Source organism: Eptesicus fuscus, chromosome 13, assembly GCF_027574615.1.
Source record: "Eptesicus fuscus isolate TK198812 chromosome 13, DD_ASM_mEF_20220401, whole genome shotgun sequence".
NCBI classification, from domain to species: domain Eukaryota; kingdom Metazoa; phylum Chordata; class Mammalia; order Chiroptera; family Vespertilionidae; genus Eptesicus; species Eptesicus fuscus.
In genome coordinates, this window is record NC_072485.1 from 82,317,676 (window position 1) to 82,339,732 (window position 22,057).

General features: G+C 55.2%; 1 protein-coding gene across 1 annotated transcript; it reads right to left on the bottom strand.

Moving 5' to 3' along the window:
• Window positions 1-3,525: 3,525 nt before the first annotated feature.
• LOC129151336 (pepsin F-like) lies at window positions 3,526-11,720 on the bottom strand. The gene is made up of 9 exons (XM_054725720.1): window positions 11,668-11,720; window positions 10,211-10,361; window positions 9,329-9,446; window positions 9,125-9,243; window positions 7,217-7,416; window positions 6,310-6,426; window positions 4,841-4,985; window positions 4,654-4,752; window positions 3,526-3,675 (listed from the first exon to the last, which is right to left on the bottom strand). Exons 1-9 carry the CDS (start codon window positions 11,718-11,720, stop codon window positions 3,526-3,528), a joined length of 1,152 nt encoding a protein of 383 aa, XP_054581695.1.
• Window positions 11,721-22,057: the final 10,337 nt, after the last annotated feature.

A 22,057-nucleotide genomic window follows, 5' to 3' on the forward strand; every position in this document is an offset into this window, starting at 1 on the left:
CGCACCATTTTGTTGGGTCAATTTGCATACTCACTCCTGATTGGCTGATGGTCATCGTGGATGACAGTAAATTTGCATATTTCTTTTTTATACTGTAGACTAGAGGTCTGGTGCACGAAATTTGTGCACGGGTGGGGCGGGGGGTGTCCCTCAGCCCAGCCTGCACCCTCTCCAATTTGGGACCCCTCAAGGGATATCCAACTGCCTGTTTAAGCTCCATCCTGAAAGGATCGGGCCTTAACGGGCAGTCGGACATCCCTCTCACAATCCATGACTTTTGGCTCCCAACTGCTCTCCTGCCTGCTGCCTGCATGCCACTAACTGCTTCTGCCTGCCAGCCTGATCACCCTCTAACCACTCCCTTTCCAACCTGATTGATGCCTAACTGCTCCCCTGCGAGCCTATTTGCCCCTAACTGCCCTCCTCTGCAGGCCTTGTCACCCCTAACTGCCCTCCCCTGCTGGCCATCTTGTGTCCACATGGGGGCAGGATCTTTTGCAGCCATCTTGTGTTTTGGAGTGATGTTCAATGTGCATATTACTCTTTTATTAGATAGGATAGAGGCCTGGTGCATGGGTGGGGCCAGCTGGCTTTTCCTGAAGGATGTCTTGGATCAGGGTGGGGGTTCCCTTGGGGTGTGGGGCGGCCTGGGCGAGGGGCCTGTGGTGGTTTGCAGGCCAGCCATGCCCCCCGGCGACCCAAGCGGAGGCCCTGGTATCTGGGATTTATTTATCTTCTACAATTGAAACGTTGTAGCCTGGAGCGGAGCCAAGCCTTCTGCTCGATCTGTGATGGCACACCACTTACTTATCTTCTATAATTGAAATTTTGTAGCCTTAAGCAAAGGCCAAGTCAGGCCAGGGAGTGCGGAAAGCTTGGCGTCCTCCATTTACTGGGGCAACCCTAGCCTCCTGTTCCCTCCAGCTCCTTGGCTGCCGCCATTTTTGTTAGGATTTATTTATCTTCTATAATTGAAACTTTGTAGCCTTAAGCGGAGGCCTGGGTGGGCAGAGGCAGGTGGAAAGCTTGGCTTCCTCCATTCCTGGGGAAAACCAAGCCTCCCTCCTGTGGCTGCAGCCAACTTGGTTGGGTTTATTTGCATATTTGCTCCTGATTGGCTGGTGGGCATGGCTTGTGGGTGTATTGGAAGTATGGTCAATTTGCATATTACTCATTTATTAGATAGGATTGTTTTTTTATTGCACTAAGAACATTGAACATGAGATCTACTCTCTTAATATAAATTTTCTTATTCTCACCAGAGGATTTTTCTTCCATTGATTTTTAGAGAGAGTGGAAGTAGGGGAAGAGGGGAGGGGAAGAGTTGGAGAAGCATTGATGTGAGAGAAACATTGATTGGTTGCCTCCCGCACATGCTGGACGGGGGACTTCGTTGAACCTGCACCTCTGGTACATCCTCCTGACTGGGACTTGAACCTGAGACCCGTCAATATGCACGCCAACACTCTAACCACTGAGCCACACTGGGCAGGACTCAACAAAATTTCAAGTGCACAATGGAGTGTTGCTAACTATAGGAACCATGTTACATAAGAGACCCCCGGACGTATTCACCTTGCATAACCTGCATTACTGAAATGTACCTGTTGAATAGCAACTCCCCACGCCCCCTTCCTGTAGCCCCTGACAACCACCAGGCCCCGCTCTGCTTCTGTGAGCCTGACGATGTAAGGCGCCGCAGAGCCGTGGGCTCAGACAGGATCCATCCTTCTGGGACTGGCTGACCTCACTCAGCGTGAGCCCCCAGGCCTCAGCCTGCTGCAGCTGGCAGGGCTTTCTTCTCCTTATGACTGAGCAACATCCCATCGCACGTCCGCACCGCGGATTCTTCATCCCTGCGTCGGGTGACGGGCGTTGCCTGTTTCCACGTCTGGCTATTGTGAACAGTGCTGTAAGGGATTCGCGGTGCGGCTCTCTTCGAGATCCTGATTTCAATTATTTGGGATAAAAACCCGGAAGTGGGGTTCCTGGGGTCTTATAGAAATCCTATGTTTAGCTTTCGGAGGCATCGCCACATTGTCTCCTCCGGGGCCGCACCACGTGGCGCTCACACTAACCGTGCACGGCTCCACGTCTCACCGCCCCGCGCTGGCGTGTGTGTTCGCCGGGGGCCACTCCCAGGTGTGGAGGGAAAGCTCATTGTCCTTTTCCTTTGCGTTTTCCTGATGATTAATGAGGGAGGAACTATTCTTACCGCAGAATTACAGAATAGAAAACAATGTCCAGATTGAGCTGACCTAAGGTCACAGGACTGTACTTACTGAGGCCCTACTATGCGCCTGGTACATCCGCGTCAGAGCTGGGACTTGAACCCGGACCAGACAGCCCTGGGCTGTGCTGGAGTGCCCTGGGCGGCCCTGTCTTCCAGGCACTTCACGAACCTGTAACCCTGCTGTTTCGGGTTCTGCCCTTTTCTCCTTATGTCCTAATGGAATGCTCTCAGAGCATTCAACCTTTTTCTAAAACATGGCTGTGATTGGTGGCGGAGTTGGGGGGCAGCCATCAATTCTTCTATCACCCACAGCAGCCGTCGCCAACCTACGGTCCGGGCCGCTGCTGGTCCCTGAAGCTGAAAGGTTGGCCAACCCCGAGTCCTACAGCATCTCTCTGCACTTCTGGGGACCACTCAGCCCAGCTCCAGCCAGTGGTTCTGGAGGAAACTGTCAATCACCATCCAGCGCGGTGCCATGTGACCATGTGGAGCCAATCATAGTGCCCCATTCCCTGGCCCCAACACATGACCTGAGGTGGACCAATCAGAGCTCTCCCTGGTGCTCTGCTCCTTTCCAAGCCTTGGGGATGTGAAAGGCTGGGGCGGGAGTGGCAGAGCCCTTGGCCTGGAGCAGGTTGTCAAGAGAAGGCTGGCAGGAGAGGAATAAAAGGTGACGGAAGGGCAGAGGCCAGAGGGAGGAGAGAGAGTGGGCTGGTGGGTTTTGATTTCTTGGGTGCAGCCACCACGCGCTGTGGACCTGCCCTGGTTCCCATCTGGGGACCCGGAGGTCCTGGTTCCAGTCCTTTCCGATTAAGCCGGTTGCAGTCGGGTCCCCTCCCTGTTGGTCCAGAGGAGACTTCAGAGCCCTGCCTGCCTGGGACGCACTTCCCAGACCAAATAGGAACCATTCGTATGAGCACCATTGAAAATGAGACCATTTATTAAAAATCAATTTTTTAAAATCAATGTTTTTATGATTTTTTACAGAGAGAGAAAGGGAGAGAGAGAAACATGGGTGGACTGCCTATTGCATGCCCCCTCCTGGGGATCGATCCCGCAACCCCCGGGGCATGCAGTCTGCCCAGGAATGGACCCGGTGACCTGTGAGTGCGTGGGACGAGAATCAATCCACTGAGCCACACCGCTGGGCACAAATGAGGTCCTTTCTTTTCCACTGAGAAGAGGGCTTGGGAAAGACCCAGACACAGCTGTAGCGGGTCCCCTGGGCGGGGACGCAGGGAGTGTGTGAGTCCTTGGGGCGGGCCAGCGGCCTCCAGGAGCGGCACCCACGTCTATGCGATCGCAGGAGCCAAGCCGATCCTGTTGTTGGCCCGATCGAAGACGGTGAAATAGAGCCGCAGGAAGGCGTCTCCCAGGACCCAGAGGCTGGAGCTGTCTGGGGTGTCGGTGTCCAAGTTGGGGTAGCAGATGCCCGTCTGCTTCTGCAGGGGATGAAGCACAGCCCTCAGCCGCCCTCACCACCACCCTGTCGGGCCTGGGCGGCAGCTTTATCCCGCCTTCCCCTGGGCCCGCCGCTGGGCTGTTCGCTCTGAGAGAATCCCCGCCTGCTCCCCTTCACCCCGCTCCTCCTCCAAGACCGAGCCCAGCGCCTGGGCAGCCTTCCCGGGCCCATGCCCCCTCCTTGGCACTGCCGGCTGGGTGGGGAGGCTGCCCCGGGGCTCCCTGTGTCTTCAGCCTCAGCACACGGCCTACGGGGTACCCCTGGCACGGCTTCCAGGGTGCCCCCAGGGTTCGGGCTGAGAGATTTTCAGTTGCTCTCTCCGTGGGCTGCCCCACGCCTCCTCGGCACGCCGTGGGGAACCGGCACTTCTTGAGCCTCGACTCTGTGCCAGGCACTGCCGGTCACTGCACCTTTGTTCATGTCAGCGTCTCACCACCCCTCAAAGGGGGCTTGGTCCCCATTTCTCAGACAGGGAACTGGGGCCTACAGGGGGCATTTGCACCCTAGGATAAGGGTGACCATATGATCTGTCACCCAAGTCAGGACACTTGGAGATGGGAGGGAAGACAGTTCCTGATAAGGGGGGACACGGGGACTGTCCCCAGCTGGCCCCCCTGTCCCTACTCTGCCTTTCTCTAGGTTACTGCCTACGTTCCCTGTCCATCGGTCCGATGCCCGGGGTGAACTGACGCTCTGTGAGGGCGAGGCCATTAGCGCGCCCTCTCCTGGATCCCGGCCCCGAGCCAGCACAGGGGGCCGCTTGGAGTTCTCTGAGGGTGATGGGTGCCCAGACCCCCTTCTATCAAGAGGCTGTGCTGTGGGAGGTGCCCTCCCAGCCAGGGCTGCTGGGTAGCATCTGCAATGGCACGGTCTGGCTTCCAGGGGGCGTCAAGGAGCCACGGTCCATCAGGTCCCTCCAGTACCAGATCTGAGAACAGCCCCCAGGATGGGCCCTCACCCTCCGGATGTAGGCGCTGGCTGGCACTGGGTACGCGACGCCATTGATGGTGAAGACGATGTCAGGCAGGCTGTGGATGGCCTCACAGCTGACGACGTACTGTCAGAGAGAGAGGGAGAGGGAGGATGGCCCAGCGGGTCCTACTGTGTGTGGGGAGCCCGGGGTCACCCTGGGCGTGACCTCTCACCCAGCCGGTGCTGGTGTTCTGGGCGCTGATGTTCCTCAGAATGTTGAGGATGGAGTTGGTTGGACCAATCACCAACGAGGTCCCGGTATCCATAATGGCCTGGCAGCTGTCAGCACAGGCCACGACCTTGCCGTCCATGGAGATGCTGAGGGACAGAGCAGGCGCCAGGGTCACTCGTGGCCTCTCCCACCGCGGTCCCTCCCTGCCGCCTGGGAACAGCCTGCAGCTCCCGCCGGCCTCTGTGTCCCTGTGTTCCCCCACACTGACCTTCCTGGGCCTCCTCTCAGGTCTGGAATGCATTGTGCACTTTGTGCCCCAAGACCTTTGCACGGGCTGTCACCCTTCCTAGACCCACCCCTACCCCTTTGGCTGGCTGATCTCCCCTGTCCTCCAGGGTCCAGATCAGTCATTCCTTTTTCAGGGAAGCGTTCCCCCCAGAATAGATCAGGCCCATCTCCTCCCCAGACTAGACCGGCAGAGCCTTCCTGGTTTCCAGGGTGCATCGGGTAGGGAACCCTGATTGCTGTGATGCGGTCGCTCACGTGTATCTGCCCTCGTAGTCGGAGAGTAATCTGTGCCCTCTGCCCCTCCTGTGCCCGTGCCCAGAGCACAGCGCATGCTCGACCGTGTTTGCCGAGGGAATGACAGGGCGCGTGAAGGAATGAGGTCAACTGGAGACACGACCTGCTGTCCGACCAGTTAGGAAGGCCACACGGTGAAGACGGAGGTTCCCGGGACCCAGGGGCTCGGAGAGGTGGGAGGGAGTGTTGTTCCCCCCCTGCCTCTCCCCCTCTCCCCAGATCCCTGGCCAGGCGACGCCTAAGCCGGCCCATTGGGCGGGACGTGGGCCCCGAAGCACTGTTTAAGCTTCTGTCTAACCGTCTTACACGCCCCCCCCCCCCCTCAGCGATCGCCCCCGGTTCTCAGCCACTCGGGTCCTTGCTTCCTGGTGCTCTGGGTCACATCCCCTGCCCCTTGGCACCCAGGCCGGGTGGGTGGGGTTCCCTCTGTGTGATTTGCTTTCAGGCCCTAGGGTGGCACCGATGATCCTCCACGCCAGAGAGGTTCTCCTAGATGGAGCGGCCTCCTGCATGCCCTGGTCGTCTGTTTTCACGTTGGCGCCCCGTGCGCTGAGAACCCCTCCGGTCCAGCGACCAGGGATGTCCCTGTTCAGACAACGGAATTCTCCTTGACCCCTTCTCACTGCGCTTGCCCCGGTCTGTTGGTGCAGCCCTCCCACGCTGTCCCAGCCACCGCCCTGAGGACTGGGCCCCGGGCCTGTCCCTCCTCCTGGTTCTCCGTGACGCGGGCCGATCCTGTTTCTCTGGTCAGGACCCTGGTCGGTAGGTTATGAACCCTTGTTGGTGAGCGTGCCTGTGCGTGTCTCTGTCTGTCTGAGTCTGTGTGTCTGTGTGTGCTTGTGCTGCTGTCATTGGTGTGGCTCTCAGCGGGGGGTAGGGGGGGCTTACCTGTCCAGAGTGACCTGCCAGTAGCCCTGCTCGCTCACCGGCACCCACTGGAGCTCACCCCGGTAGTAGGAGGGGTCCACGCCGCCGAACATCACCACGCTGCCGTTCTTCTCGTTGCTGGGTGAGGGGTGCGGTTGGGGGAGGGGGCTCATGTGAGGGGAGGACGATGGGTGGCATTTCTCCAGCTCAGTGAGCAAGGGGTGCACTGACCAGCAGCCACCCAGCCATACAACCCAGGGCGCCGAGGCCGAGTTAGAGTCCCGCCACTACCAGTGTGGTCGGGGCAATTTTGTGCAAAGCTCCTCTGTGAGCTTCAGTTCCTCAGTTTCCCCGTCCATCCAAAGAGGGACTAGAGGTACAGGGGTCGGTAAACTTTAAAAATGCTGGATTATGCTCTAGCTGTTTTGACTCAGTGAATAGAGCATCGGCCTTTAGACTGAAGGGTCCCGGATTCGACCCCTGGCCCTGGGCAGTGCGCATGTAAGAGGCAACCAATCGATGTGTCTCTCTTGCATCAATGTTTCTCTCTCTGTGTCTCCCCTCCTCCCTTCCACTCTCTCCAAAAATCAATGGGGAAAAATCCTCCGGTGAGTATTAACAAAAAGTAAAATAAGTAAAAATGCTAGATTGTCAATAGTTTGGGCTCCACTGGCTGCGCGATCTGTATGGAAAGTGCTCGATGCTTCCATTGTAGCGCGGAAGCATCTGCAGACAGGATGTGGCTGGAGGAGCAGGGCTGTGTTCCAATAAAACTTTATTCATAAAAGCAGGTGGCGGGCCACATGTGGCCGGGGCCACTATTTGCTGATCCCTGGACTAGACTGCCCTCAGGAAACACGGGGCCGGGTCCTCTACCGTTTCTCAGGCGCCTGAAGGCATCGGGGAGGGGCTTGCCCAGCAGGCTTACCTGCTCAGGTAGAAGGCGAAGAGGTTCTCAGATATGAGGCCTTGGTTCCACATGCTGTCGAAGACCGGGGTGGTGTTTCTGAGGGCGAGGGCGGGGTAGGCCAGGCCCAGGATACCGTCGAAGGCCGCGTATTCCAAGGACAGGCTGAACTCCTCCCAGCTGAGGCCAAATGCTTGGGATTTGCACACAAGGTCCCCGATCTGTGGGAGGAGGGTGGTTTCATGTGACCGTTTGGGAAGCTGAGCTGGGGCTGGGCCATGGGGGATGAGGGGGGTGATGCCACCAGCACCCCAGGCATCAGCTGAGGTGCGGCTGCGCTGGAGGTGCCGGAGCAGCGCGCACCGTGCATTGCCGAGGAGTCCAACTGACGCCCGCCCTCCTGCTAGCAGCACCCCAGGCAGTAAAACCCCCCCATCCCCTTACACGGCGGGCCGACTGGGGAGCGGGCCAAGCGGCCCCCCTTGCAGGCCCCAATGAGCAGAGAGCGGGAGCGTGTTGTTTTTGGCGTTCCCGGGATCTGGTGGCAGAAACCGAGTGAATTCGCTGCGGTTCCCTGTGGGTCTGCCCCCCAGGTGTACACAGGGCCGCCGAGTTCTCGTGAAAAGACTGCCTGGGTCCTCCCCGCTTTTCTGAGTGGATAGAGTGTCAGCCTGTGGACTGAAGGGTCCCGGGTTCGATTCCTGTCATGGGTTGTGGGCTGGATCCCAGTAGAGGGCGTGCAGGAGGCAGCCCATCAATGATTCTCTCTCATCATGGATGTTTCTCTCTCTCCCTCTCCTCTCCCTTCCTCTCTGCGATCAATTAACCCTTTGCACTCGCTTGCTTTTTTCTCGAGCTGCTAACGATGCTAACCGTGTTGAGTCACACTCGACATCCGAGTGCAAAAGGTTAAAAAAATGGCTTCCTGGGAAACACGTGTGTTTTTGTGTGTATGTGTATGTGTGCATGAATGTGTGTATGTATATATATGCATGTGTGTATGTGTACGCGCGCATATGTGTGTGTGCATGTGTGTTTGTGGTTTGTGTGTGTGTGTGTGTGGCTCTTTGGGAAGGAAGCCCAGTTTTTCTAAGATTCTCAAAGGCCCCCAAAGTAAGACCTTTTACTCAGGGCCGTCCTGCACCCCTGGCCCTGCTTCCCCTGCCCTGGTGTCTGGAGCCCTCGGCAGCCCCCGGACACCCAGATCCATTCTCCCCTCTCCTGAAAAATCCCCCACAGCTGTCCAGCCCTGACTCGCACCCCAGCTGTGCTGCTCCAGGTGTGGGCCTTGGGCAGGCCCTCCCCCTCTCCCTGCGGTCCCTCCTCTGCGTGAAGGTAGCAGTAACGCATGCCCAGTGGGGTTGTTGCAGGATTAGACACTTTATTACCACGGACGTGCCCAGCACAGAGCCTGGCACAATCTGGGAATATAAAAATGGGTTTTTTGCCTGGTTGGCATGGCTCAGTGGCTGAGCGTCGACCTATGAACCAGGAGGTCACGGTTCAATTCCAGTCAAGGGCACATGCCAGGCTTGTGGGTTCGATCCCCAGTAGGGCCTGCAGCAGGCAGCGGGTCAGTGATTCTCTCTCATCATTGATGTTTCTGTCTCTCTCTCCCTCTACCTTCATCTCTGAAATTAACAAAAATATATATTTAAAAAATAAATTAAAATGGGTTTGCCCTCACCTCTCCCTGCTCCCAGCAAAACCAGCCTCGATATCACCACGGGCAAGAGCTGCAAATGCCCACCTCCCGTGCCATGACCGCTCGCTGGGTTGGCCACTCGGGCAGTTTGTCCGCAGGGCGCTGTCTCCCCAAGGCAGACGGCCAGGCACTGGGGTACTCTGGGGGAGACGGCGCGTCCAGCTGACCCTGCATCTGGTGCCCTGAGCAGTGAGCAGAGGTCGCCAGGCCCCGCCCTCACTCACCCGTACATCATCGTAGCCCAGCAGCCCGGTTACATTGCCAGAACCATACTGCAGCTCGATGGGCTGGTCCGTGCTCTGGAAGGTGGATGACCACCACGGGTCAAAAGCTTTGTGTGTCACTGCGGATGGAGAACGAGTGGAGAGCCAGTGTCCATCAGCTGCCAGAGCTGCGGCAGGGGGTGGGGCGGGGCCGGGGGCACTCACCACAGGCAGGACTGGAGCAGTAGATGGAGGGCACCCACAAGTCAGCCGAGCCCGTGTCAAAGGTGACCTTGAACTCCTGAGGGGGCGTTCCAATGCTGATGGTGCCAACGTAGTACAGCTGCCGGGCGGGGGAGGGCGGTTAGGCCAGGCCGGGCTGCCTGGTCACCCCTGATCCCCGAGGGGCCTGCCTGGATCAGGGCATCCCTGTCTCCTGGGATCGCTTTCCCACCACCCCACCGCACAGCCACGGCTCAGGCGGTGCCTTCATTGGGAAGTTTCCCACGTTCCCCCGCCGCTCTACATCCTCGCAGCCTTCACGGCCCAGCTGGCCTGCTCCCTCCTCCGGGAAGCCCTCCAGGTCACCCAGGCCACTGTCTCCCAACTCAACGCCGGTGATGTCACTATCACAGGTGGCCTTTTATTTGGCGTTTATCTTCTTACAGAAAGGCCAGACCCTCTGTTCTCCGCAGCCACAGCCACACTGCTGGTGTTTTATGGCCTCCCCACTGCAGAGGCTCAGGGACTCTTTGCTGGGTTCATTCTTAGGGTCTCCTCTGCCTGGGGTGTCAAACTGGAGTCCCCGGGAGGCAGTGGTGCGTCTTGTTCAGAAGGAACAGAATCTGCCCAACAGGCACCTGGTCCGCAGGGCCCAGCGACGTGTCCTTGGCCCAAGACGGATGTCTGCCTGCCGCCTGACCATGGCTGGACTCGGTCACCACAGACCCAGAGCCGAGGGGGAGTGCCTTCTCCCCGGGAAGGGACCCCTGCTCCCCGGCTCTGCTGTCTGCAGGAGCCCCGCCCCCTCCTGGTCCCAGCCCTGGGTGAACCCCAGTGCTCAGCCAGCTCCTAGGGAAGGCTGCGGGCTGCGCCCCGCACACTCACGTCCAGGAAGTTCCTCATGGGGTGCACAGTGACGCCCTCCCCGCTCAGGAACCTGTAGGCGTGGCTGTAGGGGTGCCGCTGGAGGTAGTCTGTCAGCAGGTCCTTCTCCCGCAGGCTCTCCCGCATGGACTTGATCTTGGTCAGAGGGATGCTTCCCGGGAAAGACAACCAATCAGACAGAGCTCCCCACCCCGCGGTTCAGTGTGGCCGCCACGCCTGGCGTTGGAGCCGCACCGCGTGTTCCCCGAGGATGTTCCCGGCCATCTTATGGGGGCAGCCGCCCAGCTAACGCAGGCAAAGGCCGGGCAATGGGCCCTGGTCTGAGCGCGGGGCCTGTTGCAGCCCCGGGGAAGCCACAGGCCCGTGCGCAGCCTCCGTTTCCCCATCGTAAAGAAGTGGGGTGAGGACAGGCCTCCCGCGGGGTGTCTGGGGCTTTGAGGGAGAGGATGGACAGAAGGCCCCTGACTGAGGGACCTTGACCCTGAGCCAGTGCTGTTGCCATTGTCATCGGACCTGCTCCCTCTCCAAGAGCCCTGGAGGGAGCAGAGTGGGGATCACCCACTTTTCCAGGAGGAACCTGAAAGGCAGGGGGTTCCCAACCTGGCTGTGGCCACCTGCTCATTAAGGCAAAACTGGGCCCCGGGGGACCCCTCCTGGCCCTTCTCCAGGGTCAAGCAGAGGGGAGGCTGGAGGTGGGTGACGGAGCAGGGCGGTGGGGAAGACATTAGGGAAATTCAGAGGACAGGGGAGCAGGCAAGAATCTAAACAGAAGGGAAAACCCACGGAGTTCTGCGCCTACAAAGACATCAGAAGAGACGGAGAGATAGGAGAGAGCTTCACACAGGTGGAGACACGTGCACACGGAGACGAGGGAGAGCGGGGAGGAGACCGAGCCACAAATGGGAGAGAAATGCTGTCCCCCGACGGGACCACCCACACAGCTGCTCAGGTGGTGCCCTGAGCAGTCCCGGGGGCCCCATCCACACAGGGGCAGCCTGGCGTTGTGCAGCCCCCAGACCTGTCCCCGGACCCCTGGCCCCATGGTGAACGTGGCTAGCTACTCATGAATGCATGGAGATGTGGCCCTGGCCAGTGTTGCTCAGTGGATAGAGCGTCCACCTCTGGACAGAAAGGTCCCGGGTTCAAGTCTGATCAAAGGCACATACCTCGATTGCAGGCTCTTCCCTTGCCAAGGCCCTGGTCAGTGCTCAGGCAGGAGGCAACCAATCAATGCGTTTCTCTCACATCGATAATTCTCTGTCTCTCCCCTTCCCTTCCACTCTCCCTAAAAATCAATGGGAAAATATCCTCGGGTGAGGATTAAAAAATACAAAAATACAGGGAGACGCGGACTTTAGGACCGGGAATGGTGGCGTTCCCTTGTCCAGCCCTGAGCGGTGGAAGGAAGGACAAGGGGACAATGAGAGAGGCCGGGAGAGAGCTGTCCCCATACTCACGTGACCAGGCACTCGGAGAGGGCCACCAGGCTGAGGAACCCGATCCACCTCATTGTGCGTTCTTCCCTGGGTGGCGTCCTTCGGAAGGCTCGGGTTTGGAGCGTGCGGGGATGGGCCAGCGCTGCCGATATATACGCTCTGACCTGGGCTCGTGATCCGCTGGGAGGGCTGCTGACGGCCCCGATAAAACACTACAAGCCTCCCCATAAGATCGTTATTCCCATCAGCACTGCAAACCTCCTGATAAGATCTTTATTCCCATCAGCGTTCTGGATGGGGGGCGGGGCAGGGCGGGGCTGGGGGGAAAACTTAGAAAAATTTCGGAATACAGAGATGTCTATCGTAATCTCTTCCTTGGGGCATGGCTGGGGGACAAACCCAAACCACATGATCTCCCAACGAGTGGGGAGATGGGTGCTCACTTGGAGGTAAAGCATGCCAATCCTATCTACTAAAGAGGGAATATGCTAATTGACCATCACTGTGTCACAAAGTGACTGCACCCACAGCTGAGGCCAAGTTCCCATAAGGAGCCTTAACGAGCAGTCAGCAGGGACCTGAGGCTTCGGCTTCCCCTACCCTCATGGGACTTGACACGGGACCTCAGGCTCTGTCCCCCACCTGGCAGGGCTTGACAGGGGACCTCAAGATGAACCCCAGTGCTCGGGGTACTCAGGCCACACCACTGCCCAACAGGGAGATGGGGCTTAACTGAGGACCTCAAGGCCTGCCCCCTACCCCAATCTGGGCTGGGGGAACTCAGGCCATGCCCCCCATCCTGGGCAGGGCCAGGGGACCTGAGGCTACGCCCTGTGCCTGGCAGGGCTTGAAAAGGGAGGGACTCGCTGTATCTGGGTCTAGCCCAATGAGGGGGCGGGGTATGGCAGAGTCCGGGTCTTCCACGATTTTGAGGTGCATGTGGATGGGCGGGGACATGACTCTGGGTCACATGGTGAGCCCCTACTTTGACAGGAGGAAGGGTTTCATATTCATTTTACTAATTTTCTTTCATCTCTGACACTTCTATTATAGAGAAATGGAAAATAGCAATATTAAATTATTTCCTCTAATCCCCTTTTAATGTCCATGAATTTCATGCACTGGGTCACTAGTTTCAACACATGTGTCCATTTTCTAGATTCTGATTTGAATAAATAAGCTGTTCAAAGGCATTTTGTGAGAGAAGCAGGAAGATTTCAGCAGGGGCTAGATCTTAGGTGAGATTGGAGTTGTTAATTTTGTTTGGGGTGAAAGAGCACTGTGGGCGTATACACAGGGCCCCCCAAAAATGTATGCACGCTTTACCAGCCGGTAGCTCCGTTGTGAAAATGAAATGCACTTTAATAAACACTGCCTTTATCGTTATTCAAAGCGTGAGCGTACATCTTGGGGGGCACCTGTGTATTCTGTGAAGTGATGCCCTCTGCTTATACTATGACAGCAAACACGAGTACAGGGGGAAGGCCTGTAAGTGAGGGTCTAGAGGAAACAGGTTTGCATCGCTGCTGGGCATCGAACGGTGTCCCCCCTCCGAGTGATATGTTGGAGCCTCACTCCCCATAGGATGCCACATGGCCATGGGTCCTGGAAGGTGACTCGGTTGAGGTGAGGTCACGAGGGTGCCTGCCCCTGCCCTGCCCCCCCAACCCCCATGATGTGAGACACAGCTGATGCCTGGCCTCCAGCCCACAAGAGCTCGGCTCCCCGCCTCCGACCCCGGCAGCTTAGGCAGAGAGAATGATTGTCCGTTTGATGCTAAATGACGAAACAAAGCCTCGTGATTCTCTGTTTGGAAAGCTGTTATGTTTGAAGGGACAAGAGGCTTAAACACTGTCATTTGGAGCTTCTGTCTGTATCGATGCCCCGAGGGGCCCAAGCGGAGTGGCCGAGGCGGCCTCCAGGGCCAGTCCGCGAGCCTCACCTGCCCCTTTCCCGTTCCTCCTGAACCGCACCCGCCACCCCCAGGGCTGCGCCGAGGTCCAGCTGGAGAAGTGGGGAGCCACGTCAGGGCCTGGAGCTGGGAGGAATGGGGAAACGCTGAGGGAAGTCGCTGCCTCTGATTTGCCGCAGGGGAAGGCACAGGCCTGGTAGCAGCCGCCACAGAGAGCCGCGGGTACTTGGAAGGGAAGGGGGGTGCAGAGCCGAGTAACAGAGAAGGGGGAAGGCCAGGCCCCAGGCCGGGGTGGGGAAGAGGCCTGGGCAGGATGGGGCTCGGTGCCCCGGAACACTGTGCCTCTGGCACCCTGTGCTGGGGCCCCCTGTGCTGGGCATGGAGGGGGTGGGCAGGTCACTGAGCATTTAAAACCGTGCCTCATTGCCCTCGCCTTCCTGCAGGCCCGGGACCAGAGCCCTGGTGTTAGCATCCACGCCGTTAGCAGAGGCGATCCTCAGCCCAGCTCAGGTTTCATGGTTTTGTTTTGTTTTTAAAAAATATTTTTATTGATTTGAGAGAGGAAGGGAGAGGGAGAGAGAGAGAGAGAGAGAGAGAGAGAGAGAGACATCAGTGATGAGAGAGAGTCATCAGCTGGCTGCTTCCTGCACGCCCCGGGCATGTGCCCTGACCAGGAATCGGACCGTGACCTCCTGGTCCGCAGGTCGACGCTGATCCACTGGCCACCACGCCGGGCCCAGCGCGGGTTTCTATTGGAGAGCCCCCTCCAGTTGGTAGCCCCTCCGGATGACGACCCTGTCGAGCCCACCGACTCACGTGGCAGCTGTCCACGGGGCAGGCCCAGGGCTCCCCCTCATGATGGCAGTTCCCCGGCACCTGTCTGCCACCCCATCCCGCTCCTGGGCAGCAGCGCCAGGCGGTCAGGGCCCGGCCACTGGGTGTGTGGCCGTCACTGACACTCAGTGTGGAACAAGTCCAGTCTGCTGACCTGGAGACAGGCTGAGCGCCGACCTATGAACCAGGAGTCACGGGTCAATCCCCGATCAGGGCACATGCAGGAGGCCGCCGATCAATGCTTCTCTCTCATCATTGAGGTTTCTGTCTCTCCCTCTCTGAAATAAATGAATGAATGAATGATTTCAGGGAGAGAGAGAGCGGGAGAGCGAGCGGGCCGGGCACCATGGGGAAGGCTGGGCATCACCTGGGTCCCAGCTAACGGCAGGTTGAGGTCCGGCCTCTGGGTCAGGCGCTCCTGCTGATGCCCGTGGCCACCTGTTGGGAAGGAGAGAGGAACCAGGTTCTGCCCGGGAGCGGCCACTCCGGGTCCTAGGACCACACGGCAGAGGGCACAGCACCCTGGTCCTGGGGGTACCGGGCTTTCGCCAGGAGCGGGGCAGGAGGCGGGTCATTAGTGAGCTGTCCCCTGTGCTCCGGGCGGTGGGGCTGCGCCTCCCGCTTCTCCGGCTCCGGGCCCAGGAGAAACTCCTCCTGTTAACAGCCCTGCCCTCCCCTCAGGCTGCACGCAGCTCGGAGGCTGCTCTTCTGGGAGGGGTGACTCATTGCTGGTAACTCACTCGCCACGTGTCTGATGAGGTCACCGCGAGGGTGCCTGTGGCCTAGATGCCCGGTGCGTCCAGGGTGGAAGGACGACTGGAGAAGTAGCAGTTTACGGGGCTTGGTTACCGTGGGCCTTTGCTATTGCTGTTCCTCATCTGGAATGTTCTTCTGCCAGCGCTCTGCATGGCCGGCTCCTTCTTCATATTCAGCTGTCCTTCTGCACTGCCCCTCCTCGGTGAGGTGTGCCCTGGCCACGCTGGTCCCCGGGCACAGACCTTCACTCATTTGAGGAGCCCCAGAGACACCGAATGCGTGTTCTCCTGTGCTCTGCCTGGGAGCCCTATGGGGTGAGAATGTCCCCAATTTCCAGATGAGCAAACCGAGGCTGGGGGAGTTAAACTCCTTGAGGTCATGTGGCCAGTGAGTGCCTGGGAGGTGAACCCCGGTCTGCCCGACAGATTGCCTGATCTGTCCACGCTGCTGCTTGGGGTGGAGGCCCGGAGGTGATGCCCAGGAGAGAGCGGGAGCAGGGATGGGAGATGCCGGGTCTCCGATAAGGGGGTTTGGTCCATGAATACTGTCCATCCTTTTAGGGAACACTTTTTGTTGTTGTTTAAATTGATTTCAGAGAGAAAGGGAGAGGGAGAGAGAGATAGAAACATCAATGATGAGAGAGAAACACTGATCGGCTGTCTCCTGCGGGCCCCCCACTGATGCCAAGCCCACAACCCAGGCATGTGCCCTGACGGGGAATCGAACCATGACCTCCTGGTTCCTCGGTCGGTGCTCAACCCCTGAGCCACTCGGGCTGGACAGAAACCTCTGTCCTTTAGAGAATAATGCTTGTCCTTTTCCTGATCTTAAAAGCTGTCACTGAAAACATAATAATAAAAACATAAGATGAGAGTAGCAATCTCCCATGTGCTGTCTCCTGGATAGACTGTTGTCATATGTACGTTGGCCTTTTTCTGCCGTACGTGTGACGTTAGCAGTAGTTCATGCTGCTGTGGGACAGACACTGCCCAAAGGTTTTCTATAGGTTAACGCATGGAATCTTCACCTCAGACCGAGAAGGTGGGACTGGTTTTTCCTGTCATGCTTCAGGTGTAGTACTGGTACAGCCTGATTGAGATTTGTTTCGCACCTCCTAAAAGCCACCATTTCAGGCATGTAGTTTGGTATGATTTAGGGTATTCATGGAGCTGTATGGCCAGCCTATGATTTAATTTTAGAACATTTTTGGTACCCCAAAAAGCAATGCCATACACATTAATAGCCAACCTTCATTTCCAACCCTGCCCTTGCCCCCAACTACAAGAGAAGATTCTCATTTCATTAACTCGAGGCCCATTGCATGAAGATTAGTGCAGGAATAGGCCTTCCTTCCCCTGGCTTCACCCCTTACCGCCCGGGATCCTACAAGTCCTTACTCCCGGCTGCACCGCCATTCCTGTATCTCTCTCTGCCCCCCGCCCTTCCCTTCATAGCAGGTTCCTGCCCTGGCCACCGCTGCCTGCCTACATATGCAAATTAACCCACCAACTTTGTTAGGTTAATTTGCATAGTCACTTTTGATTGGCTGATGGTCGTCGTGGAGGTACAGTCAATGTGCATATTTCTCTTTTATTAGAGAGTATTGTTTTTTATTGCATGAAGAAAATTTAACATAAGGTCTACCCTCTTAATATAAATTTTCTTATTCTCACTAGAGGATATTTTTCCATTGATTTTTAGAGAGAGTGGAAGGATGGGAAGGATGGGCGGGGGAGAGTCGGAGAAATATTGATGTGAGAGAAACATCGATTGGTTTCCTCCCACACATGCTGGACAGGGGTTAGCGTTGATCTTGCAACTCAGATACATCCTCCTGACTGGGACTTGAACCTGTGACCCGTCAAGGTGCATGCCAACACTCTAACCACTAAGCCACACTGGGCAGGGACTCAACAAAATTTCAAGTGCACAATGGAGTGTTGCTAACTATAGGCACCATGTTACATAACAGACCCCTGGACATATTCACCTTGCATAACCTGCATTACTGAAATGTACCTGTTGAATAGCAACTCCCCACTCCCCCTCCCCGTAGCCCCTGACAACCACCAGGCCCCGCTCTGCTTCTGTGAGCCTGACGATGTAAGGCGCCGCAGAGCCGTGGGCTCAGACAGGATCCATCCTTCTGGGACTGGCTGACCTCACTCAGCGTGAGCCCCCAGGCCTCAGCCTGCTGCAGCTGGCAGGGCTTTCTTCTCCTTATGACTGAGCAACATCCCATCGCACGTCCGCACCGCGGATTCTTCATCCCTGCGTCGGGTGATGGGCGTTGCCTGTTTCCACGTCTGGCCATTGTGAACAACGCTGTAAGGGATACGCGGTGCGGCTCTCTTCGAGATCCTGATTTCAATTCTTTGGGATAAAAACCCGGAAGTGGGGTTCCTGGGGTCTTATAGAAATCCTATGTTTAACTTTCGGAGGCATCGCCACATTGTCTCCTCCGGTGGCCGCACCACGTGGCGCTCACACTAACCGTGCACGGCTCCACGTCTCACCGCCCCGCGCTGGCGTGTGTGTTCGCCGGGGGCCACTCCCAGGTGTGGAGGGAAAGCTCATTGTCCTTTTCCTTTGCGTTTTCCTGATGATTAATGAGGGAGGAGCTATTCTTACTGCAGAATTACAGAATAGAAAACAATGTCCCGAGTGAGCTGACCTAAGGTCACAGGACTGGTCACAGGACTGTACTTACTGAGGCCCTACTATGCGCCTGGTACATACGCGTCAGAGCTGGGACTTGAACCCGGACCAGACGGCCCTGGGCTGTGCTGGAGTGCCCTGGGCAGCCCTGTCTTCCAGGCGCTTCACGAACCTGTAACCTGCTGTTTCGAGTTCTGCCCTTTTCTCCTGATGTCCTAATGGAATGCTCTCATAGCATTGAACCTGCTTGTAAAACACGGCTGTGAGGGTTGGTGGACTTGGAGGGGCAGCCACAAATTCTTCTATCACCCACAGCAGCCATCGCCAACCTACGGTCCGGGGCCACTGATGGTCCCCGTAGACAAAATGTTGGCGACCCCTGAGTCCTACAGCATCTCTCTGCATTTCTGGGGATCACTCTTCCCAGCTCTAGCTAGTGGTTCTGGAGGAAACTGTCAATTACCATTCATGGGGGGGGTGGGGGGGCATGTGAACGAATGGAGCCAATCATAGTGCCCCATGCCCTGGCCACATGATTGGTCCAGGGCTGAGCACATGACCTGACGTGGACCAATCAGAGCCCTCCCTGGTGCTCTGCTCATTTCCAAGCCTTGGGGATGTCAAAGGCTGGGGCGGGAGTGGCAGAGCCCTTGGCCTGGAGCAGGCTGCCAAGAGAAGGCTGGCAGGAGAGGAATCAAAGGTGCTATCTCTCAGAGGAAAATGGCGACTCAGTTATGACTCAGCACCAGGCTCGCTACCACCTCTCTTGGATCGCCGCCTACTCTCCCCAGATTCCACAACTCCACACCTTCTCCTGCACCTCAGCCTCGGAAACTCATCAACACCACCACCAAGACAGGCCTTGGAACTGACCCAGGACCCAGAAGCCACTCCAGCCCAAATCCTGCTACCCCAGCTGCAGACCCACTGACCCTGGGACCTCCACCTCCAAAGGTGCACCACTCGGCAGCAGTAAGTGCAACCTCCCCCTCACCAGCGGCAGAACTCCGGATTCACGCATTTCCAGCTGCACAGGTAGCCAGGGCACTCCACTCCTTAGGCAGCAGTTGGGAGCCGTTGAGAGCCCCCGAGGGTGGGATTCTGTACAATCAAGGGTGCGTGGCCCTGCAGTAGAAATTCTGAATTCCCTCTCCCTGGATAATTGCCCACATTCACCCCAGCTGCTCAACCGCGGTGCCAGGACCCCTAAGAGTGCATCAGAACTCTGCACCCAGCAAGCACACCTCCACAGGGGCAAAGTTCCAATAGTCAGGCACCCTGAGCCCATCTACCCATAGGGCGCTAGTGGGAGCCACTGTGAGCTCTCCTTGGGTGCAATCTTGAACTAGCAGGCGGCGCACTCTCCTCCAGCCGTAGAAGTTTTGAATTCACTTAGCCTGGATACCGGCCCACAGGCACCTCAATTCCGTGGCTACACTGCCAGGGCCCTTCAGAGTCCTTCAGTGCGCCTCACTGGCAAATGTACCGAGGGTGCTCCTATGAAACGCCTATCCACCACAGGTGCAACAGCAAAAGCTGGGTCTGCCCATCCCACGACTGCAGAACTCTGGGCACCACAGTCATGCCTTTCCAGAGAGAAGGCCCCCTGAGCCCCATCACCCCAACAGATGGTTCCTGGGGGCCACTGTGAGTCCCTGCTGGGCACACGTGATTACAGTTAAGGGTGCAAGACAGCAAAAATTGGGACAGTCCCCTCCACAGCGGCTGACTTCTAGACACCGCAGTTGTGCCTCTCAAGCTCACAGGCCTACACCAAGAGAACCCAAATAGCTCAAGTAGGGAATGACACTAGATTACCAAGCCCAGGAGAACTGAGAGATTATGCCAGTAGCACCATCCCCAAAAGAACCTGGGTAGCAAAGCAATTGGATCTACAATTAAAATATTAGGAAAACATGGGTAGACAAAAAAGCAACCCCCAAAGGAAAGAAAAAGAGGAACCACCTGAAAGGGAGTTAAGTTAATTCAAGGCTAGCAGCTTATCAGAGATAGAATTCAGAGTAATGGTTATAAGGATGTTTAAACGGCTAGATGACAGATATACACAACTCAATGACAAATACACACAACTCAATGAGAACTATAAGGAGCTGAATGAGAATGTTGCCAACATGAAAAGAAACCAAGAGGAGATGAAGAATGACATAGCTGCAATAAAGAACACAATAGAAGGCTTAATCAGTAGACTAGAAGAGGCTGAGGACCTCATCAGCGAATTAGAAGACAAGGTAGGCAAAAAAACACACAAACACAGCATCAACTGGAAAGAAGACTTAAAAATCAAGAGGAGAGCCTAAGGGAGCTTTGGACAACACTAAACAAAACAACATTTGCTTAATAGGGATACCAGAAGGAGAGGAAGAGAAGCAAAGAATAGAAAACCTGTTTGAAGAAATAATTACAGAAAACTTCCCTGATATTGGCAAGAAAAAAAACTATGCAGGTCCAAGAAGTACATACAGTCCCAAACAAGTTGAACCCCAAAAGACTGACACCAAGACACATCATAATTAAATTGGTGAACACCAACGACAAAGAATCTTAAAGGCTGCCAGAGAGAGAGAGAGAAAGTTACTTACAAGGGATCTCCTATTATAATATCAACTGATTTCTTAACAGAAACACAACAGGCCAGAAGGGAATGGAATGAAATATACAAAGCTATCACTCAAAATTGAAGGTGGAATCAGAAGCTTCACAGACAAAAAAGGGCTAAGAGAGTTTATCACTACCAAGCCAGCAATGCAAGAAATGCTAAAGGGACTGCTGTAAGAAGAAGAAAGAGAAAGGCAAGAAGAAACACTAAGGAAAAATATGACAACAAGCATGTACTTGTCAATAATAACATTAAACGTAAACGAGTTAAATGCACCAATCAAAAGATATAGGGTAGCTGAATGGATAAGAAAACATGACCCATATATTTGCTGTCTACAGGATACCCACCTCAGAGCAAAGGATTCACACAGACTGAGAGTGAAGGGATGGAAAAACATTTTTCAGGCAAATGGAAATGAGAAAAAAGCTGGGGTTGCAATACTTATATCTGATAAAATAGACCTCAAAATAAAGGCCATAACAAGAGATAAGAAAGGCCACTACATAATACTAAAGGGAGCAATTCAACAAGAAGATATAATTCTGGTAAACATATATGCACCCAATGCAGGAGCACCCAAATACATAAAAAATCTCCTGGAAGATATCAAGAGAGAGATTGACATCAATGCAATCATAGTTGGGGACTTTAATACACCACTGACATCACTGGATAAATCCTGTAGACAAAAAATCATCAAAGAAACAGCAATTCTAAGTGACACACTAGATCAGATGGACCTAATTGACATCTTCAGAGCATTTTGCCCCACAGCCACAGAATATACGTTCTTCTCAAGTGCACATGGGACATTTAAAAAAATAGATCACATATTGGGTAACAAGCAAAGTCTCCCCACATTAAAAAAGATTGAAATCATATCAAGCATTTTCTCAGACCACAATGGCATAATATTAGAAATAAACTAGAATAAAAACATTTCAAAAAATTCAAACACTTGGAAGCTGAATAGCATGCTACTAAACAATGACTGGGTTATCAATGAGATCAAAGAAGAAATTAAAAACATCCTGGAGACTAATGACAATAAAAACACAACACTGCAAATCCTATGGGACACAATGAAAGCAGTCCTGAGAGGGAAGTTTATAGCTCTACAGGCCTACCTCAAAAAATAAGAAAAAATGGTAATAAATTATCTAACTCAACAACTCAAAGAATTAGAAAGAGAGCAACAAGAAAAGCCCACAGTGAGCAGAAGGAAGGAAATAATGAAGATCAGAGCAGAAATGAATGACATAGAGACAAAAAACAAACAACAACAACAAAAAACAGTACAAAACATCAACAAAACCAAGAGCTGATTCTTTGAAAGGATAAACAAGATTGATGAACCTCTAGCCAGGCTCACCAAGAAACAAAGAAAGAGGACCCAAATAAACAAAATCAGAAATGAAAGAGGTGAAATAACAACAGACACCACAGAAATACAAAGGATTGTTAAAAAATACTATGAACAACTCTATTCTAACAAAGTAGATAACCTGGAGGAAATGGACACATTCCTAGAAAAATACAACCTTCTAAAACTTAGGAAGATTCTAAAAATCTCAATAGGCTGATAACTATGGAAGAAATTGAAGCAGTCATCCAAAAGCTTCTGGCAAACA